Source organism: Microcaecilia unicolor, chromosome 1 (assembly GCF_901765095.1).
Source record: "Microcaecilia unicolor chromosome 1, aMicUni1.1, whole genome shotgun sequence".
Classification (NCBI taxonomy): domain Eukaryota; kingdom Metazoa; phylum Chordata; class Amphibia; order Gymnophiona; family Siphonopidae; genus Microcaecilia; species Microcaecilia unicolor.
This window is the reverse complement of record NC_044031.1, coordinates 228690423-228710206: the sequence shown is the minus strand read 5'-3', so window position 1 is coordinate 228710206 and position 19784 is coordinate 228690423. Positions and strand designations below refer to the sequence as shown.

General features: G+C 52.1%; 1 protein-coding gene across 2 annotated transcripts in view; it reads left to right on the top strand.

Annotated features, from left to right (window-relative positions):
• GALNT1 (polypeptide N-acetylgalactosaminyltransferase 1) overlaps positions 1 to 19784 on the top strand; it is a 214007-nt gene that overhangs the window by 43068 nt on the left and 151155 nt on the right. For both annotated transcript variants that reach the window (XM_030204622.1, XM_030204632.1), the window contains exon 2: positions 679 to 853. In XM_030204622.1, coding sequence (XP_030060482.1) covers positions 679 to 853 — 175 coding nt within the window. The remainder of the gene's footprint in view (positions 1 to 678; positions 854 to 19784) is intronic.

Sequence of the window (19784 nt, the reverse complement as noted above, 5' to 3'; positions counted from 1 at the left end):
TATTTCTTTTTCTTCCTGCCTTCCATCCCATTGAACTGTCATTTGAGAGTTATCCATAACTTAAAATATTTTTTTCATTTTGTCTATTATGCTTCCCCGTATAGTACAAGCCAGTATTGCAGTGGACTGATGGTTGAGAAATCAGGATGTGTGCCATTTCCAGTGCTACTCTTTTGACCTGCTGACAAGTATTTTCCATTAAAAACAGTACTTGATTTACCTCGTGCCCTGGAAGGCCATTATATTCCACTTTAGCTACTTGCTGAGCTCTGGCTATCCAAAAAGCAGAAGACTAAGCCAGCAAATGAATTCGGATTTCTCATAGGATAGAATAAATTGAATAGTATTTATAACTAGTCCAGTGGTTCCCAAACCTGGTCCTGGAGACACCCCAGCCAGTCAGATTTTCAAGATACCCACAATGAATATAGTAGTGCATGCAAATCTCTCATGAATATTCATTGTGGATATCCTAGAAACCTGACTGGCTGGAGTGTCTCCAGGACTAGGTTTGGGAACCACTGAGCCAGTCATTTTTTTTTCAAGCATAAATATCAGAAGTTGTTACATTCATAAAATGCTAATGAGAATTTATAATTTCACTATGTGGAAACTGAAGATGTATTTATTTTTATATAACTCTGCTCCATAGTAAAACCACTTCTGTGCTGTTATTAGTTCCAGAGTTGGTTCAGAGACCCCATGAAGGCCCAGGAGAAATGGGGAAGCCTGTTGTCATTCCTAAAGAAGATCAAGAAAAGATGAAAGAAATGTTTAAAATCAATCAATTCAATTTAATGGCAAGTGAAATGATAGCACTCAACAGATCTTTACCTGATGTCAGATTAGAAGGGTGAGTACATTGCTCTTAGTTCATTTTATTTTATTTTTGAAGACTATTTAAGTAGTAAGTATGTTTGAATGTTATGTGTGTATAATTGTATTCTGTTTAGTAGTGTGATAATAGGCAGTACATAAAATAGAGAATGATACATGAACAAAGTTTGTCCTCTCCCCATCCCTGCCCTGTCCCCACGAGCACTGTCCCCATCTCTGTGAACTCTGTCTGATCCCATCTGATTAAGCCGCAGATGATTGATTTTTATATTTAAATCATTTATTCAAATATAAAAGGATACAATATTCTGTACAATTGTTGTTTTATAAATAACATACAATACTGACCAAGGATCAACAAAATCCTGTCTCCCTTCCCTCCTCACAAATATCCACTCCACTATCGGGAAAATTGAACAAGCTAGATTACTACAGAATACTACATAGAAAATTCATGCTAACAGAATACCTTGGTCACATACACACAAATGCCAAATTGACCAAAAATGATAAACATATATTAAACCAAAACCCCACGAAGCCACACCAAAGAAATAGAGATACATTTCCTCTTATACCGTGCAAATATAAAGATCACTCATGCCAGGGATGGTGTTAAGGGAGTGCAACTAGGACAACTGCCCCCTGGTCAGAGAATCCTAAGCCTGCTGGAAGCTGAAGAAGGCATGGCCTGGTAGTGGGCTTTGGGGTCCCCTCCCAAATTTCCACCCTGGGCCCCAGCCATGTCTAACACCAGTTCCTTATTAGCACCTGTAGCAGATGAATCCAGAGACTTGTGGGTTGTGTTTATTTTCTCAGAATCTGCCTTTGCTAATCAAGCAGCGGAAGCAGTGGCCCGTCTCATCTCTCTGGGCAAAGTTACATATGCCCTCCAGATATCTAGCTTTCCCAACCTTGAATCTGCTCATGGCAGTTCAGTACAGGCTCAGCCATAGCTAAGTCTGTAATTAAAGAGGAACCCAGTTTCAATTAGTTAAAGAGATATAGTTTATTAGTATTAATTAGCATTGATACATTACCCAATAATGAGGATACCAGCAATTCAGTCAATCATACAGTGGAACAGAATCACACGACACATCAGCTCTCAGTGGTACTCTGTCTCTCTCCTCCATCTGCATCTGCCTCTGTATCTGCGTCTGTCTCTCTCTCTCTCTGTCTCTCCTTCTGCATCGTACACTTCTCGGGGTGCTTCCTTTATACTGTCTCAACCCAATGGATTCCAATGGGATCCAGCTTTGTCAGCAGAACTTGCTATCCCTTTTCAGTTGATAAGGAACCGATAAGGGTGACTTCATTAGGTCCCAGGTTCCAACTATACACAAAAGGGGTGCAAAGCACAGGTGGCGAGATGACTTCATCGGTCATTCTGCTCTTCTCAGCTATTCTCAGCTCCCCCTCCCTCTGAGTACTCTCTAACTACGTACATCTACCCCTTATCTACTTTCATTAGCCCAAAACATCTTTCATGACTCTTCACTGATGCCAGTCCCAGGCATGTTTATAAGAGCAAAGGACCCCCTCCCGTGCCAGCTCCCCGAGAACTCAGTTAAGCTTGTGCTGCAGAAAAATGTATTTTGTATCAGAGATGACTTTGGATTTTTAAGAGAAGCCCAGCTCTTATTATGAGCCATTTGCTTGTAGAGGCCTAGCTCTTTAGCCTGAGCCATTGACCTGTAAGGGTGGCCATATATATACAGTTGTGCCCATCTTCCAGTAGGTGGAGATAAAGAGCACTGTCTAATAGAACAGTATGCTTTTTGGTTAGTTACTATGCCTCTGTTTCCAGGAGGCAGTGTACAATAATGCTGTCCAATTAACGATTCAAATCGATTCGTTTTGAAAAAAATTCGGGAGTCCCGATTCGGGATTTCCCCACCTCCCTCCCTTTCACCCGCTGCTACCCAAGCCACTGTTTCGCTCCCTCCTTCTTTCACCCAATCCACTGTCGCAGCTTCCCTCTGGGCCGGCAGAATCCGGTAAGCATGGCAGGGGAGCGCCGACATCTGGAGGGCGCCAAAAGTCATGCTTACCACCCGCCCGGGCAGCTCACCTGCAGGCAGCTCTCGGATCCCACCTGCCCGCCCTCAGCTCCCCGACAACCCTTCTTTCATTCCTGCCATCCTGGGGGGGGTTGAATCTTTTCTTTTGCCTCAAGTTGTGGCGGCAGCATTGAAACCAGCAGGGTCATCTTTAGTCTTCCCTACCCTCTCAGTATCCTGCCCTCGCAGAAAGAGGAAGTTACATCAGAGGAAGGCAGGACACAGAGAGGGAAAGAAGGCTAGAGACAAGCCTGCTGGTTTCACTGCCGCTGCCACGACTTGAGGTAAAATAAAAGATTTAAACCCCACAGGGTGGGGAGGAATGAAAAGGGGGATGTTGGGGGAGGGTGGGCAGGTGGGGCTGGGGTTGGAACCGGAACCCGAGGGCTGAAAAGGGGGGCAGGTGGGGGCTGGGGCAAGTCACTGGACGTGGATGGGAGGGGATGATTGGGGCAAAGGAGAATCGCTGGATGTGGATGGGAGAGAGGAGAAATCGCTGGACATGGAGGGGAGGGGAGGGCAGGGGAGAGAGGAGAATTGCTGGGCATGGATGGATGGAGAGGGGCAGGGGAGGAGAATCGCTTAATATGGAGGAGAGGGCAGGGAAGAGAGGAGAGTTACTGGAGATGGATGGAGGGGAAAGCAGGGGAGTGGAGAGTTGCTGGACATGGAGGGGAGGGTAGGAAAATTCTGAACATGGATGGAGGGGAGGGAAGACGGGAAGCAGATTCACATGGAGGAGAGAGAGGAGAAATGCTGGACATGGTTGGGAGGGGAGGATGGGGGCGCAGGAAAATCGCTAGACATGGAGAGGAGGGCAGAGGAGAATCACTGGACATGGAGGGGAGGGCAGAGGCAGAACCCTTAATTTATCATTGTCACTTTAATATTCCCTTATCTCTTGTTTGTCCTAATTAGAGTGTAAGCTCTGTCGAGCAGGGACTGTCTCTTCATGTTCAAGTGTACAGTGCTGCGTATGTCTAGTAGCGCTATAGAAATAAGTAGTAGTAGAGAGGAGAAATTTCATAGCGTCCCCAGATCAATCCAGAGACTTGGGGTTATGCCCCTCCTCTAGCAGGTTAGATAGAGAGAACTCCGAAGTTTGCCACAAGAGGCCATGTGCAGCCAAACTAACTTCAGTTTCCTTGTCATCAAGCAGATGAAGCCATTACGTATGGGTTGTGTCCATCAACCAGCAGGGGGAGATAGAGAGCACTCAAGTTTTCACAGTGCCTCATGGCCAGCTAGCTCCACTGCCTCTTCAGTATTCTCTATCTCCCCAAGCAGGGTGGCTGCAGCTTCTTCGAGCTCCATCAGAAATCTGCCTGGGGGTGGCTCCTGGCTTGCCAGTTGTTAGCCGGGGTGTTAGAGGCTATAGCAGCTTCACTTTGAAGGCACATAGGTCAGCTCCTTTCCCTGCCTTACCCATGCCCCCGTGGATGTGGGCATATTAGCTTGCTTTTCCCTGTCCTTTCCCACTCAGTGGATGCAGGCAGATTGGTTCGCCTTTCCCTGCCTTTCCCACTTATCTGAGCCTCCGGAGTGTTTTTATTTACCTCTTTTGCCTCTGCTTTCCTCACAGCGTTAAAAAAAAAAAAAAAAAAAGGTTTTTTTTTCTTGAGATTCTTCTGCAGGACCGGAGCTGTGATACTCTGTCTAGTGAGGTAAGAGTGTTTTCTGACTCCTCCGGGGTGGACCCGCAGTCGGGATGTTTTTGGCGCGAACCGCCATTTTTGAATTTTCCCGCCGTTTTCGGTGATGGCTGCGGAGACTGTAAAGCGCTGTTCTAAATGTGGCAAGCGCAAATCAGCAGCGGGGCTCTGTAATTCGTGCTGTACAGACGGTAGAGCCGGCCCGAGCATGGCGAGCAGCGATCTTTTGCGTTCTGAGCTGGCAGCGGATGCCATTTTGGATTTTCCACATGGCGCGGCCTTCGTTGCGACGGAGAGCCCTGAATCGGGGGTGGGTCCTCTGAGTGAGGCTAATAATAGAGCTGATAACCCTGGGCAGGATCCGGGCGGTCAGGGAGTGGTTTTCTCCCCTGATTTTGTTTTAATGTTGCATAGGGCGTACATGCTTAAAAGAGCTCTTCCACAGGGTTCTTCGGACCCTCTGCCTGCCCCCCCCCCCCCCCCCCCCCCCCCCCGGTGGATCCTGGCCTTTTGGAGTTGGCTTTGCCTGTTTCTTATCTTCCTGATAAACGCAGAAGGGCTAATTCCCCTTCTGAGTGTGGTGCACCCTCCTTCCCCCCCCCCCCCCCCCCCCCCCCCCCCGTGGTCGGGCTATGAGGATTCTTAGGGGTTTGGCAGAACTTCTTGGGCTGAGGAGCCAGAGTCGGGTGCAGAATTGCCACAGGAGCTTGATGATCCGTCTGCGGTGAGGATTTTCCACCGCGAGGAGCTGCCAGCGCTTATTTCAGATGCCTTACAAGCTCTCTCGATTGAAGATCCTGGGAGTGGCACAGCCTCCTCTGTTAATCCAAGGATGGCTAGTACCAGAAAGCCTGCTCGAGCCTTTCCTTTGCATGACTCCATCCAAGAGCTTATTTTGGCTCAATGGGCTGACCCCGAGGGACCTTCTTTGAAGGTTGCCAGGGCTATGGGGCAATTATACCCTCTGAGTGAGGAACATTTGGCTCACTTTGCAATGCCTAAAGTGGATGCCCTGGTCACGGCTGTGACAAAGAGAACTACCCTCCCTGTTGAAGGAGGTGTTGCCCTGAAGGATTTTCAAGACCGCAGGCTTGATTCAGCTCTGAAGCAGTCCTTTGATTTGGCAGGTCTCACTGTTCGGGCGTCTGCATGCAGTTGTTATGCTGCTAGAGCTTGCCTGGCTTGGTTACAGCAGGCAGTGGAAAGCCCGGTGATGGAGCGGAGACCTTGACTGACTGTACATTTGTCCTTTAGATTGTAAGCTCCTTTGAGCAGGGACTGTCCTTCTATGTTAAATTGTACAGCGCTGCGTAACCCTAGTAGCGCTTTAGAAATGTCAAGTAGTAGTAGTAGTAGTGAAGTGGCTCCGCGGATGGAGTCGGCCTTTTCCTTTTTGGCTGACGCCCTTTATGATATGGTCAGAGCTTCGGCTAAACAAATGGCTGTAGCAGTGGCGGCTCGCCGCACTCTTTGGCTATGACATTGGGCGGCGGACATGGCCTCTAAGCAAAGGTTGGTGAAGTTGCCCTTTCAAGGCCTTCTCCTGTTTGGTGAGGAGCTGGAAAACATTGTTAAAGGCCTGGGGGATTCCAAACCTCAGCGCTTGCCCGAAGATAGGCCGAAGCCTTCCTCTAAGTGTCAGGCGGTCCGCTCCTCTTACAGACCTCGCTTCCGTGAAGGTAGAGGGTACCGCCCGGGGCGTGCTGCTGGGTTCACTTTCGCGTGCCCGCTTTCAGCAGAGAAACTCCTTTCGCTCGGACAAACGTTCCGCAGCTGCCGGTTCAAGGCCTGGAGTTCAGGGGCGACCCTCTCAATGATGGTGCACCGGCCCCCTCCTCGTTTCCTGTCATCGGAGGAAGACTTTCTCTCTTTTTTGAGGAGTGGGCCAAAATCTCGGCAGATCAGTGGGTCTTGGACCTGATCAGAGACGGATACCGAATAGAATTCGATGCCCCGGTGAGAGACTTGTTTGTGGAGACCCGATGCGGTTCTGCCGCCAAACAGGCGGCGGTAGAGGAGACTTTGCACAGTCTGTGCCGGATAGGGGTTGTGACCCTGGTGCCTCCCGCCGAACAAGGTCTAGGCCGCTACTCCATTTACTTTGTGGTGCCACGAAAAGGCGGGTGTTTTCGCCCGATCCTGGACTTAAAAGAGCTAAACGTCCTTAAGAGTGCGGCATTTTCACATGGAATCCCTGCGCTCCGTCATTGCGGCGGTACAGCCAGGAGAGTTTCTCACGTCTCTGGACCTGAAACAAGCTTACTTGCACATACCAATTTGGCCCCCGCACCAGAAGTTTCTGCGGTTTGCGGTGTTGGGAAAACATTTCCAGTTTCGGGCCTTGCCTTTTGGCCTCGCCACAGCTCCCCGACCCTTCCCCAAGGTAATGGTGGTAGTAGCTGCCTTTCTCAGGCGAGAGGGTATCCGGGTTCACCCGTACCTAGACGACTTGATCATCAGAGCAGACTCAGAAAGAGAGAGTCATCTAGCTACAGCCAGAGTGGTTTCAGTCCTTCAATCTTTAGGCTGGGTCGTCAATATGGCCAAAAGTTACCTGCCCCCCTCGCAATCTCTAGAATATTTGGGGGCCAGGTTCGACACAGCCTCTGGCTATGTGTTTCTTCCTAAGCAAAGGCGGTGCAAGCTTCAGAATCAGTTCCGTCTGCTCCTGAGGATGCCCCGCCCGCGAGCTTGGGACATTTTCCAGCTGTTGGGATCGATGACGGCCACCTCGGAAGTGGTGCCATGGGTGAGAGCGCACCTGAGACCTCTACAGTATTCTCTACTTCAACGATGGTCTCCAGTATCTCAGAATTATCAGTGCAGACTTTCTTGGATCCCTGCGGCCCGCCTCAGTATGGAGTGGTGGCTCTCGGACAGCATGTTGCGGCGGGGAATGCCGCTGGCGCTCCCCGATTGGTGCCTAGTGGTGACAGATGCCAGCCTGAAGGGCTGAGGCGCCCATTGCCAGGGGAAGCATGCCCAGGGTCTGTGGACTCCGACAAGTCGGAGTGGTCTATCAACCGCCTGGAGTTGAAAGCGGTGTTTCTGGCTCTTCTGGCCTTTCAAGTGACCCTGGAAGGATTGGCTGTCCAAGTGATGTCGGACAACACGACAGCAGTCGCCTACATAAATTGACAAGGCAGCACTCAGTGCAGAGCTCTAGCCGCGCAGGCCGAACAAATTTGCCACTGGGCCGAGCTGCATCTACAGTTCCTGTCAGCAGCTCACATTGCAGGTCAGAGCAACGTGCAAGCCGACTATCTAAGCAGGCATCAGATCGATCCAGCGGAGTGGGAACTAGCAGCCGATGTATTCCTGCAGATATGTGCCAAATGGGGCAAGCCAGTGATGGATCTTATGGCGACCAGTTCCAGTGCCAAAGTCCCGTGCTTCTTCAGCAGACGGAGGGCTCCTCGCTCTGCCGAGTTGGATGCCTTGGCTCAGACCTGGCCCCTGGGCTTGCTGTATGTCTTCCCTCCGTGGCCCTTGATAGGGCGAGTGCTCCTGCGGATTCGGCTGCATCCAGGAGAAGTGGTGCTCATCGCCCCGGATTGGCCCAGGAGGCCTTGGTATGCGGACCTCCGACAGATGCTATTGGAGGCTCCCTTTCTGTTACCTCTGGTTCCGCACCTGTTGTCACAGGGTCCGGTGGCCATGGAGGACGCCTGCCGCTTTGGTCTTATGGAATGGCGATTGAGAGGGCACAATTGAGAGATAAAGGCTACTCAAATAAGGTAATTTCCACTCTCCTGCAGGCCCGTAAGTGCTCCACTTCCATGGCTTATGCCAGGATTTGGAGCCAGTTTGAAGTCTGGTGTGTTTCAAGAGCGCTTTCTCCGTTGCGGGCTCCTGTCTCGCCGATTCTGGACTTTTTGCAGGCTGGTGTACACAAAGGCTTGGCCTATAATTCCCTGCGGGTGCAAGTGGCAGCATTGGCCTCCCTGAGTGGCAAGGTTGAAGGCGTGTCCTTAGCTGCTCATCCAGATGTGGCACGGTTTCTTAGAGGGGTGCTTCAGCTCCGTCCTCCCGTGCGGGCACCTTGTCCAGCTTGGAACCTGAGGTTAGTATTGAAGGCCCTTCAGGGGGCTCCCTTTGAACCGCTTCGGCGTGCTTCAGAGAAAGATTTGATACTGAAGGCCGTCTTTTTAGTGGCCATTACCTCGGCGAGACGGGTGTCAGAGCTCCAGGCGCTGTCCTGTAGAGACCTTTTTCTGCAATTCTCAGAGTCAGGGGTCACGGTTTGGACCGTGCCTTCCTTCATGCCTAAGGTGGTTTCAGCGTTTCACCTAAACCAGCCTGTTTTTCTTCCCTCCTTTGTTGAGGAAGAGTTTCCAGATTCATTTGGGCAGTTGCACCTTTTGGATGTGTGCAGTATCTGCGAATTACAAATTCTTTCAGGACCTCTGATCATCTTTTGTGCTGTTGTCACGTCTGTGGCCGTGACCACCCTCAGCCTTACCTTCTTTCTGGGGGTCAGCAGCTCTGCTGGCTTCTGTCTGTGTTTGTCTTGTCTCTAGTCTCTGGGCTGATTGCTTCACTAGACCTCACCTGTGTGGGCTATGCCTCTCTAGGGAGCCAGCATTTAAGATGGCTGCCACCGGCTCTGTGCAGGTTTCCAAGATGGCTCCTGCTTGTCTTTCCTGTGGGCTCACTTCCTATGTGTGTCAAGCCTCTCTTTGGGGTCAGTGTACTTCCTGCTTCGGTCCTACTACTGGTGACTCAGCAGTGAGAGCCTTCATAAGGAAGTGGTGTGCTTGCAGTCAGTGCCTTTGCATAAGAGTTATGCTCTTAGGCCAGGTCAGGTTAGTAAGTGTCTGCTGCACTACTGCTTAGCCTCTCTCTGGGTTCCAGCCTAGTTTCTTTCTGTGTCTGTCTCTGTTGTCCTTCCGTGGGGGGTCTTCCCTGCCACTGTCTGTCTGTGGACTGCGGGTCCTTCCTGGCTTACCCTGTGTTTGGGGTGAAGCCTCTGTTCCTGGCTTACCCTGTGTTTGGGGTGAAGCCTCTGTTCCTGGCTTACCCTGTGTTTGGGGTGAAGCCTCTGTTCCTGGCTTACCCTGTGTTTGGGGTGAAGCCTTTGTCCGAGTTTGTTCTCTGTCTGTATGCGAAGCCTCAGCCTTTGTGGGTTCCCCAGTCAGTGTGTAGAACGGACCCTTGGCCTGTTATTCCTGATTACTCTGTTTGCTCTGCTGCTAGCCCAAGACCCCTGGCCTGTTTTTCCTGGTTTGCTCTCTTTACCCTAGGTCCTGCCTTGCCTAGCCTGTGTGCCTACCCTGCTTGTATATCCTGAGTGTATATCCTGAATTCTGTAACTGTCTAGCTAGTGTGTATTTCCTGGGTGGTTATTCCTGTATCCTGTCTCCACCTAGCTAGAAGGTTTACCCTGTGGGTATTCCCGGATCCCCATTCTGCCTAGTGTGTTGCTGCCCTAGTCCTTGCTGCTGCTAGCTTCTGTACGCCTTGTGTTCCTTGGTCTGTCTTCTGGGTCTTGCTAGTGGCTGTGCAGCAGCACATTGTCTGAGTTTAGTTCCTAGTCTAGTCTCCCTCGTGTATCCCAGACCCAGGGTGGGTCCTCTGGATCTTCAGTTCCTGCCTTATCCTGCAAGTCCTGCCGGCCGCCTGCACTTCGGAGCTCAACTCTGGAGGAACGGTGGCTAGGTGCAGGTGAAGCTGTTCCTGTCTCATCTGTTCTAGTTGCCTGCCTTGTACTACTCCAGTCCAGAGTTCCAGTACTGCTCTTCTGTGTTTCCAGTCCCGAGGTGGTCTTGCCTGCCGCTCCTCGGCAGTGGCCCAAGGGCTCACAAACTCCAGTCCTGCCTCGAAGACCTGACAGAATGCCAAGGCCCTCGAGAACGCAACAGCTGTTTGCAGGTCCTCGCAGAGGGTCTTCAGCGTCTAAAGCCACTATTGCCCGTTGGCTCAAAGAAGCTATCTTTTCAGCATATCTGCTGTCTGGCCGGGCTCCGCCTGAAGCCTTTAAAGCGCATTCCACAAGAGCGATTTCCTCTTCTTGGGCGGAAACTGGAGCACTATCTCTTCATGAGATTTGCAGTGCTGCAACATGGGCTTCTAAGCTCTCTTTCGCCCGACATTACAGGCTGCCAGGAGGGATGCGATTTGTGGAGCACAGGTGCTAGCGCGTGGTGTGGCTTGTTCCCACCCTATTTAGGGATTGCTTTGTTACATCCCATACATAATGGCTTCATCTGCTTGATGACAAGGAAGGGAAAATTAGGTTCTTACCATGATAATTTTCTTTCCTTTAGTCATAGCAGATGAAGCCATGAGCCCTCCCTGTATGATTGTCTGTATTGCAGTGATTCTGATTTTAGGTGCTGTTCTTGTTTCCTGAAGTTATATTCCTTCCTTGGGGAGTCGGAAAACAGTCTTCAGGATTCTTGTTACAGTTATAGGAGGATGAGTTAATTCCCTCTAGTTCATGTTTTGGGAGGATGAGTTTATTCCCTCCAGGAGGATGCAAGTATTCCCTCCGTTTATACAAAGTGAAGGACGAGTTTATTCCCTCCAGGAGGATGAGTTCATTCCCTCCTTTTTTGGAGTTTATGCCCTTGTTAAAGGGCCATCGTTCGCTTTGAGGAAAGTTCATGTTTATTCCCATTGTGGTTTGCCATACTGCTTTGGAAGCTTCAAATACTGAAGAGGCAGTGGAGCTAGCTGGCCATGAGGCACTGTGAAAAATTGAGTGCTCTCTATCTCCCCCTGCTGGTTGATGGACACAACCCATACGTAATGGCTTCATCTGCTATGACTAAAGGAAAGAAAAGTATCATGGTAAGAACCTAATTTTCCCATTCTCTCTATCTAGCAGGTAGAAGGAGTGCATAAAGTGCAGCTCTGTTGTTTGAGGCTCCCATCCCGTTCCCTCGGGTGTGTTGAGCCTTATCTGGGGTTGAGGTGCAGGAGCACATTGGGATACACCTGGTGGTGCCAGGTCCCTACCCTTCTCCCCCTGTCAGCCTTTATTTCTGCTATTCTTCTGAATTTGGCTGTGTTACTCTCCTGCCTCTTTAAAAAAAACAAAAAAAAAACGAAGAAATTCAGACGGAACAGTCTCCTCTCCAGCCCTAGTTTGGCTTACCTTATCTAGGAAGAGTTTCTCCGTTCAGCTGAAGGGAACGTGAATAGGGCTCTGCTGTGGAGAAGGTAGGACTTTGGACATGTCCGTTCCATCAGAGTCAGTTAAGCACTGTTTGCACTGCGGGGCACAGAGATCGGCGTTGGGGACCTGTGAAGCATGTTCCGCGGCGGTGGGGAAACCGGTTTCGGAACAGGGAGAACATGGGCCGGGCGTCGAAGCGCCAGAGGGGAGCAATTCTCGCTTTGCGGGAAAGGTGTCTGGGGCAGCGCATGGTTCCGCCAGCACCATTTTTGCTTTACCGCCGCTTTCGCAGGAGTGTGCAGCGGCGGGATCAGCTGGGACCGCGCCTGAACGCGACGGTTCATGTTCTTCTCTCCCAGAGAGGGCGAGTATGGGGGTTTTTTCCCCCAGAGTTTGTGCTCCTCATGCACAAAGCGCTTTTGTTGCGCTCAGAGGGAGAGTGTCAGTCGGCGGCCATTTTGGGGGGTTTTGTTCCCTCGTGCTCTGACTTGTCTCTTAAGCCGGCTAAGAGGTCCCGCTTGCAGTTGGAGGATTCCAGGGCTGATGTATCGGGAAATTCAGATTCGGATGGTGACCCTGGGTCGGGGGAATCTGTTACAGATATGCTAGAAGAGGGGGAGTTGCCCACAGGTGAAGGGGATGACCCCACCGCGGCCAGGCTATTTAGAAAGGAGGAGCTCATTCCTTTCATTGTTCAGGCCTTGCAAGTGCTGAATTTGTCTCCCCCGGAATCCGTGGTTCCACCCACGGTCAGCTCTTCCATTATGTCGGGAACTAGAGCACCCTTGAAATCCTTTTATATTCATGAGGCTATGCAGGTGTTAATTCAGGCTCAATGGGATTCCCCAGAGGCTAGTCTTCGGGTGGCCTGGGCTATGGCCAAGCTTTGCCCTTTGAGACAGGAGGATCTGGATTCTTTGCGTCTCCCGGTAGTAGATTCTTTGATCTGAGCGGTGGCAAAGAAGACAGCATTGCCCGTAGAGGGAGGCGCAGCTCTCAGGGATACGCAGGAGAAGAAGCTGGAAACTGCGGTTAAGGCTTTGTTTGAAGTCGCGGCCTTGACGTTGCAGGCTTCGGTGTGCGGGTCATACACGGCCAGAGCATGTCTGTCTTGGGTGCAGAAGGCAGCGTCGCCAGAGGAGTTGATAGATGTTCTCCCGCTCCTGGAGTCAGGCTTGGCTTATTTGGCGGAACTTTTATATGATATTCTTCGGGCGTCCTCTAAAGGTGTTTCGTTCGCAGTATCAGCGCGACGCTGGATCTGGTTAAAGCATTGGGCTGCTGATCTGCCTTCTAAGTCTAGATTGGCCCGGTTGCCCTTTAAGGGAAAGCTCCTGTTTGGTCAGGAGTTGGCTCAGATTGTTAAAGATCTTGGGGATTCTAAAGGTCGCTTGCCGGAAGACAAGTCTAAATCCCAAGCGAAGTCTTTTCGGCCACGCTTTAGAGATTCCAAGCGATATAGACCAGGGAGGGTTGGTGGTTTTCAAAAGACACGCTTTACTCAGAAGCCACAGCAGTCCTTTCGTCCAGAGCGCAGAATCCCCCCCCCCCCCCAACTTCCCAAAATCAGCAAGGAACTAGAGGTTCACAATGATGGGGCCCTGGTCCAGCCCTCTTCACCGATAGGGGGACGGCTATCTCAGTTTGGGGAGGAATGGACCAGGGTAACTTCGGACGAATGGGTGTTGGACATTATTCGGGACGGCTACAAACTGGAATTCGATCGTCCGTTAGGAGACAGTTTTGCTCGAGTCTCCTTGCAAATCTGCAATAAAGAGCGCAGCGGTGCGAGACACCTTAGCAGAATTGCTGCATCTGGAGGCAGTGGTACCCGTGCCTGCGGACAAAGTACGTCGAGGTCGTTACTCTATTTACTTTGTAGTGGAAAAGAAAGGAGGGACTTTTCGGCCAGTGTTAGATCTCAAGGCTATCAACAAGGCCTTGAAAGTGTCACTTGCGGATGGAAACACTTCGGTCAGTGCTGGCGGCGGTTCAGCCGGGAGAATTTTTGGCGTCTCTCGATCTAAAGGAAACCTACTTGCGCATTCCCATCTGGCCCCCACACCAAAGATTCCTACGTTTTGAAGTGTTAGGGCAACATTTCCAATTCAGGGCCATGCCCTTTGGTCTAGCCACTGCACCTCGCACTTTTTCCAAGGTGATGGGGGTGGTGGCAGCCTTACTGCGGTCCAGAGGATGGCAAGTTCACCCTTATCTCGACGATTGGCTGATCCGGGCTCAGTCTCACATCAATGCGTACAGGCGACTCAGGCGGTGATGGATCTATTACAGTCTCTGGTTTGGGTGATAAATGTTCAAAAGAGTCATCTCGCTCCAACTCAAACTCTGGAGTACCTGGGGGTGTGATTAGACACCAGTCAGGGTCGGGTTTTTCTTCCGGAGCAGAGACGGTTGAAGCTGCTGAAACAAATTTCTTCCATCAGGCAGACGCTGGCTCCAACATCGTGGGATTATGTTCAGGTGCTGGGGTCAATGGCGGCGACGATCGAGGTTGTTCCTTGGGCCCGGAGCCACATGCGTCCTCTGCAATGGCATCTGCTCAGCCAGTGGTCTCCCCTTTCCGAGGATTATGCGATTTGACTTCCCTGGACTTCTCTAGCTCTCTTTGCTCTACGTTGGTGGTTCAGGTTGGAAAATTTGATGCGAGGCATGCCTCTGGCAACGCCGGATTGGAGAATTTTGACGACGGATGCCAGTCTGTCGGGTTGGGGAGCTCATTGTCTCGGGCACTCGGCTCAGGGCAGTTGGACTGTGTCGGAGTCCAGATTGCAGATCAATCTTCTGGAGCTTTGGGCGATCCGGTTGGCTCTCATAGCATTCGAGGTTGTATTGACAGATCAACCAGTGAGAGTTCTCTCTGACAACGCGACGGCGGTGGTGTACGTCAATTGAAAAGGGGGAACTCGCAGTGCTCCTCTGGCGGAAGAGGCATCCGTTCTTTGTCATTGGGAAGAGACGCATCTAGTCCTCTTGTCAGCCGCTCACTTAGCAGGGGTGCTGAATGTTCAGGCCGACTTCCTCAGTCGGAATCGCTTGAATGCCAGGGAGTGGGAACTCTCCCAGCAGGCGTTCAGTCAGATTTCAGATCGTTGGGGGATTCCAGTGTTGGATCTGATGGCTCGCTACTCAAATGCCAAAGTACCCTGTTTCTTCAGCAGAGGCAGGGAGTTTGGTTCCGAAGGCATAGACGCTCTTCTTCAGCCGTGGCCGTTGGAGCTCCTGTATGTCTTCCCTCCGTGGCCAATGGTCGGTCGAATAGTCAGCAAGATAGCTCGGCATCCGGGCCCAGTGATTCTTATTGCACCGGATTGGCCCAGGCGTCCTTGGTACGTGGACTTGATTCGCCTTCTGATCGACGAGCCTTTTCATCTGTCTTCGTTGGCGGATCTTCTCCATCAGGGTCCGGTAGTCATGCAGGATCACGCCCAGTTTGGGCTTATGGCTTGGCTATTGAAAGGTTGCGGCTGAGGCGTAAAGGTTATTCAGAAGCAGTTATTAGCACAATGTTGCAGGCCCGCAAATGCTCAACTTCGGTGGCGTATGCTAGAGTTTGGAGGACGTTTGTTGCTTGGTGTTCTTTGGCGGGCATTTCTCCACAATCGGCTCCTCTCGGATCTATCTTGGCATTCTTGCAGGAGAGAATGGATAAGGTGCTATCATTAAGCACTTTAAAGGTTCAGGTAACAGCCTTAGCTTGCTTTAGGGGTCGTTTGGGTAGACACTCCTTAGCTTCGCATCCGAATGTAGTAAGATTTCTCTGAGGGGTAGGACATCTCAGACCTTGAGTTCTGGTGGTGCCTGAGTGGAATTTGAACCTTGTCCTGAGGGCATTACAACGACCTTTCGAGCCCTTGAGTAAAGCTTCGTTGAAAGATCTTACGCTGAAGACTGTATTTTTGGTAGCAATGGCTTCAGCTAGAAGGGTGTCGGAGCTTCAGGCCCTTTCATGCAGGGATCCATTTCTCCGTTTTTCAGAGGCGGGTGTGTCAGTGAGGACGGTGCCGTCATTCTTCCTAAAGTAATCACGTGGTTTCACATTAACCAAGAACTGGTTTTGCCCTCTTTCAAGCAAGAAGATTATCCGCACAACTTTCAAACTCTACGGTGTTTAGATGTTAAAAGAGCGTTCTCCGAGGACAAGCAGGCTGCTTGTTCTCACTGATGGGTGACGTCCACAGCAGCCCCTCCAATCGGAAACTTCACTAGCAAAGGCCTTTGCTAGTCCTCGCACACCCATGCGCACTGCGCATGCGCGGCCGTCTTCTCGCCTGAACCGGCTCGTGTTCGTCAGGCTTCTTTTGTCCGCGCTCAGTATGGTCGTGTTTGCGCCGTTCGCGCCCAGTAAGTTGACCCTCGCGCGTCTTTTTGACTTTTCGCTAGTTTAAAAAAAAAAAAAAGGATTTCGGAGAAAGGCCTTTCGGTCTTTTTCCCCTTCCCGTATTTCTAGTTTTTGCCCCGTTAAGTTTCCTTTCGTTTTCGGGGTAGGCCCTTTTGAAGCCTCGGGTCGAGTTTTTTCTCTCCCTCTTTTTGGTGCCTTACCGCAATTATGAGTTTTGATTTCGCCGGCGTGATTTTTCCGCCCATGTCATCGAAGTCTCCCAGCGGCTTCAAGAAGTGCACCCAGTGCGCCCGGGTAATCTCGCTCACTGATAGGCACGCGTCGTGTCTTCAGTGTCTGGGGGCTGGGCACCGCCCGCAGGCCTGTAGTCTTTGTGCCCTTTTACAAAAAAGGACTCAGGTAGCGAGATTGGCCCAGTGGAACGTGTTGTTCTCGGGCTCTTCGTCGGCAACAGCACCGGGGGTATCGAGTGCATCGACGTCGACAGCGTCAAGACCTCCGACCTCGGTGGCGACTGTATCGATTGCATCGAGGCATCGACCCTCTGCATCGTCGGTACCGAGACATCGGAAGGCGGCGTCGGTGGTACCGGGACCTCCACTAGTGCTGATGTCGTCGGACGGTGGTGCTTCGACTGGAGTGCAGGTGAGGGCTGTCCATTCCCCTGCTGGTGGCGGTGAGCCTTCGGGTGGGTCTCCCCCTACCCTGAGGGCTCCTGCGGTACAGACCCCCCGAGACCGACCTTCTTCGGCCTCGTCCCCGAGGAAGCGACGGTTGGATTCTACGTCCTCCTCGTCGGTACCGGGAAGTTCCGGTGACATGCTTCGTTTGAAAAAGTCAAAGAAGCATCGACACCAGTCTCCTTCCCGCATCGGTACCGAGAGCTCTGGGTCGCCGAGGGAGTCGGCAACCAGTAGGCATCGGCACCGGGAGGACTGCTCACCCTCTGTTCAGGAGGTGTCGATGCGCTCCACCTTGGACAGCCCGGAACAGCCTCCACGCCCGGAACAGACTCTGACTTCGACGCCTGCATCGGCTTCCATGTCTTTCTCTACAGCCGCCCTGCACGAGAGTCTCTGGGCCGTTCTTCCAGAGATCCTGGGAGAACTGTTGCGCCCTTCCCCTCCGGTACCGGGGGTGCTTGCGCCACTGGTACCGTCGAGTGAGGCGCCGGCTGGCCCCTTGCCCGGGGTGAGGTCTCCGACATCGGTGCTGCTTGCGGTACCGACTGCGGTCGCCTCCCAGGAAGGCTCCCCGACGACGTCGGCGGAGGGAGCTTCGCCGGTGCAGGCGAGGGAGTCTACCTCTCGACGCTCACACCGTGGCCGTGTTTCCACGGAGTCGAGCCGGGCACGGCTACAGACACAGGTTCATGAACTTGTGTCTGATACCGATGGTGAGGCCTCGTGGGAGGAGGAGGAGGACATCAGGTATTTCTCTGACGAGGAGTCTGATGGCCTTCCTTCTGATCCCACGCCCTCCCCTGAAAGGCAGCTTTCTCCTCCCGAGAGTCTGTCTTTTCGCGGCCTTTGTCCGGGAGATGTCTACGGCCATCCCCTTCCGGTGGTTGTGGAGGACGAGCCCAGGGCTGAAATGTTTGAGCTCCTGGACTATCCTTCTCTACCTAAGGAAGCGTCCACAGTACCCATGCATCATGTCCTAAAAAAGACATTGCTGGCGAACTGGACCAAGCTTCTAAGTAATCCCCACATTCCTAAGAAGATCGAGTCCCAGTACCGGATCCATGGGGACCCAGAGCTGATGCGCACTCGGTTGCCTCACGACTCTGGTGTGGTGGATCTGGCCCTAAAGAAGGCTAAGAGTTCTAGGGAGCATGCTTCGGCGCCCCCGGGCAAAGACTCTAGAATCTTAGACTCCTTTGGGAGGAAGGCCTACCATTCCTCTATGCTCGTGGCCAAATTCAGTCTTACCAGCTCTACACGAGCATACACATGCGGAACAATGTGAGGCAGTTGGGCGGGCTTGGTGGACAAGCTCCCTCCTGAGCAGCCAAGCCATTTCAGGAGGTGGTCAGGCAGCTGAAGGCGTGCAGAAAATTCCTGGCCAGAGGGGTATACGGTACCCTTTGATGTTGCGTCCAGGGCCGCTGCTCAAGGTGTGGTGATGCGCAGACTTCTCATGGCTGCGTGCCTCCGACCTGGAAAATAGGATCAGCAGCGGATTGCGGACTCGACCTTGCCGTGCGGACAATATTTTGGAGAGAAGGTCGAATAGGTGGTAGAGCAGCTCCACCAGCGGGATACCGCTTTCGACAAGTTCTCCCGCCGGCAGCCTTCAGCTTCTACCTCCACAGGTAGACGTTTTTCTGGGGGAAGGAAGACTGTTCCCTACTCTTCTGGTAAGCGTAGGTACAATCCTCCTTCTCGACAGCCTGCGGCCCAGGCTAAGCCCCAGCGCGCTCGCTCTCGTCAGCAGCGTGCGCCTCAGCAAGGCCCCTCGGCTCCTCAGCAAAAGCAAGGGGCGAGCTTTTGACTGGCTCCAGCAGAGCATAGCTGACATCAACGTGTCAGTGCCAGACGACCTGCCGGTCGGGGGGAGGTTGAAAGTTTTTCACCAAAGGTGGCCTCTAATAACCTCCGATCAGTGGGTTCTTCAAATAGTCCGGCAAGGATACACCCTCAATTTGGCCTCCAAACCTCCAAATTGCCCACCGGGAGCTCAGTCTTACAGCTTCCAGCACAAGCAGGTACTTGCAGAGGAACTCTCCGCCCTTCTCAGCGCCAATGCGGTCGAGCCCGTGCCATCCGGGCAAGAAGGGCTGGGATTCTATTCCAGGTACTTCCTTGTGGAAAAGAAACCAGGGGGGATGCGTCCCATCCTAGACCTAAGGGCCCTGAACAAATATCTGGTCAAGGAAAAGTTCAGGATGCTTTCCCTGGGCACCCTTCTCCCCATGATTCAGCAAAACGATTGGCTATACTCTCTGGACTTGAAGGACGCCTACACGCACATCCCGATACTGCCAGCTCACAGACAGTATCTGCGATTTCAGCTGGGCACACGTCACTTCCAGTACTGTGTGCTACCCTTTGGGCTCGCCTCTGCGCCCAGAGTGTTCACGAAGTGCTTGGCTGTCGTAGCAGCGGCGCTTCGCAGACTGGGAGTACACGTGTTCCCTATCTCGACGATTGGTTGGTGAAGAACACATCCGAGGCAGGAGTTCTCTACAGTCCATGCAGATGACTATTCGCCTCCTGGAGCTACTGGGGTTTGTGATAAATTATCCAAAGTCCCATCTTCTCCCAGTACAGAGACTCGAATTCATAGGAGCTCTGCTGGATTCTCGGACGGCTCGTGCCTATCTCCCAGAGACGAGAGCCAACAACTTGTTGTCCTTCGTCTCGCGGGTGCGAGCGTCCCCAACAGATCACAGCTCGGCAGATGTTGAGATTGCTGGGCCACATGGCCTCCACAGTTCATGTGACTCCCATGGCCCGCCTTCACATGCGATCTGCTCAATGGACCCTAGCTTCCCAGTGGTTTCAGGCTGCTGGGGATCTAGAAGACGTGATCCACCTGTCCACGAGTTTTCTCAACTCCCTGTATTGGTGGACGATTTGGTCCAATTTGACTCTGGGATGTCCTTTCCAAATTCCTCAGCCACAAAAAGTGCTGACTACGGCTGCGTCTCTCCTGGGGTGGGGAGCTCAGGTCGATGGGCTTCACACCCAGGGAAGTTGGTCCCTCCAGGAACGCGATCTGCAGATCAATCTTCTGGAGTTACGAGCGGT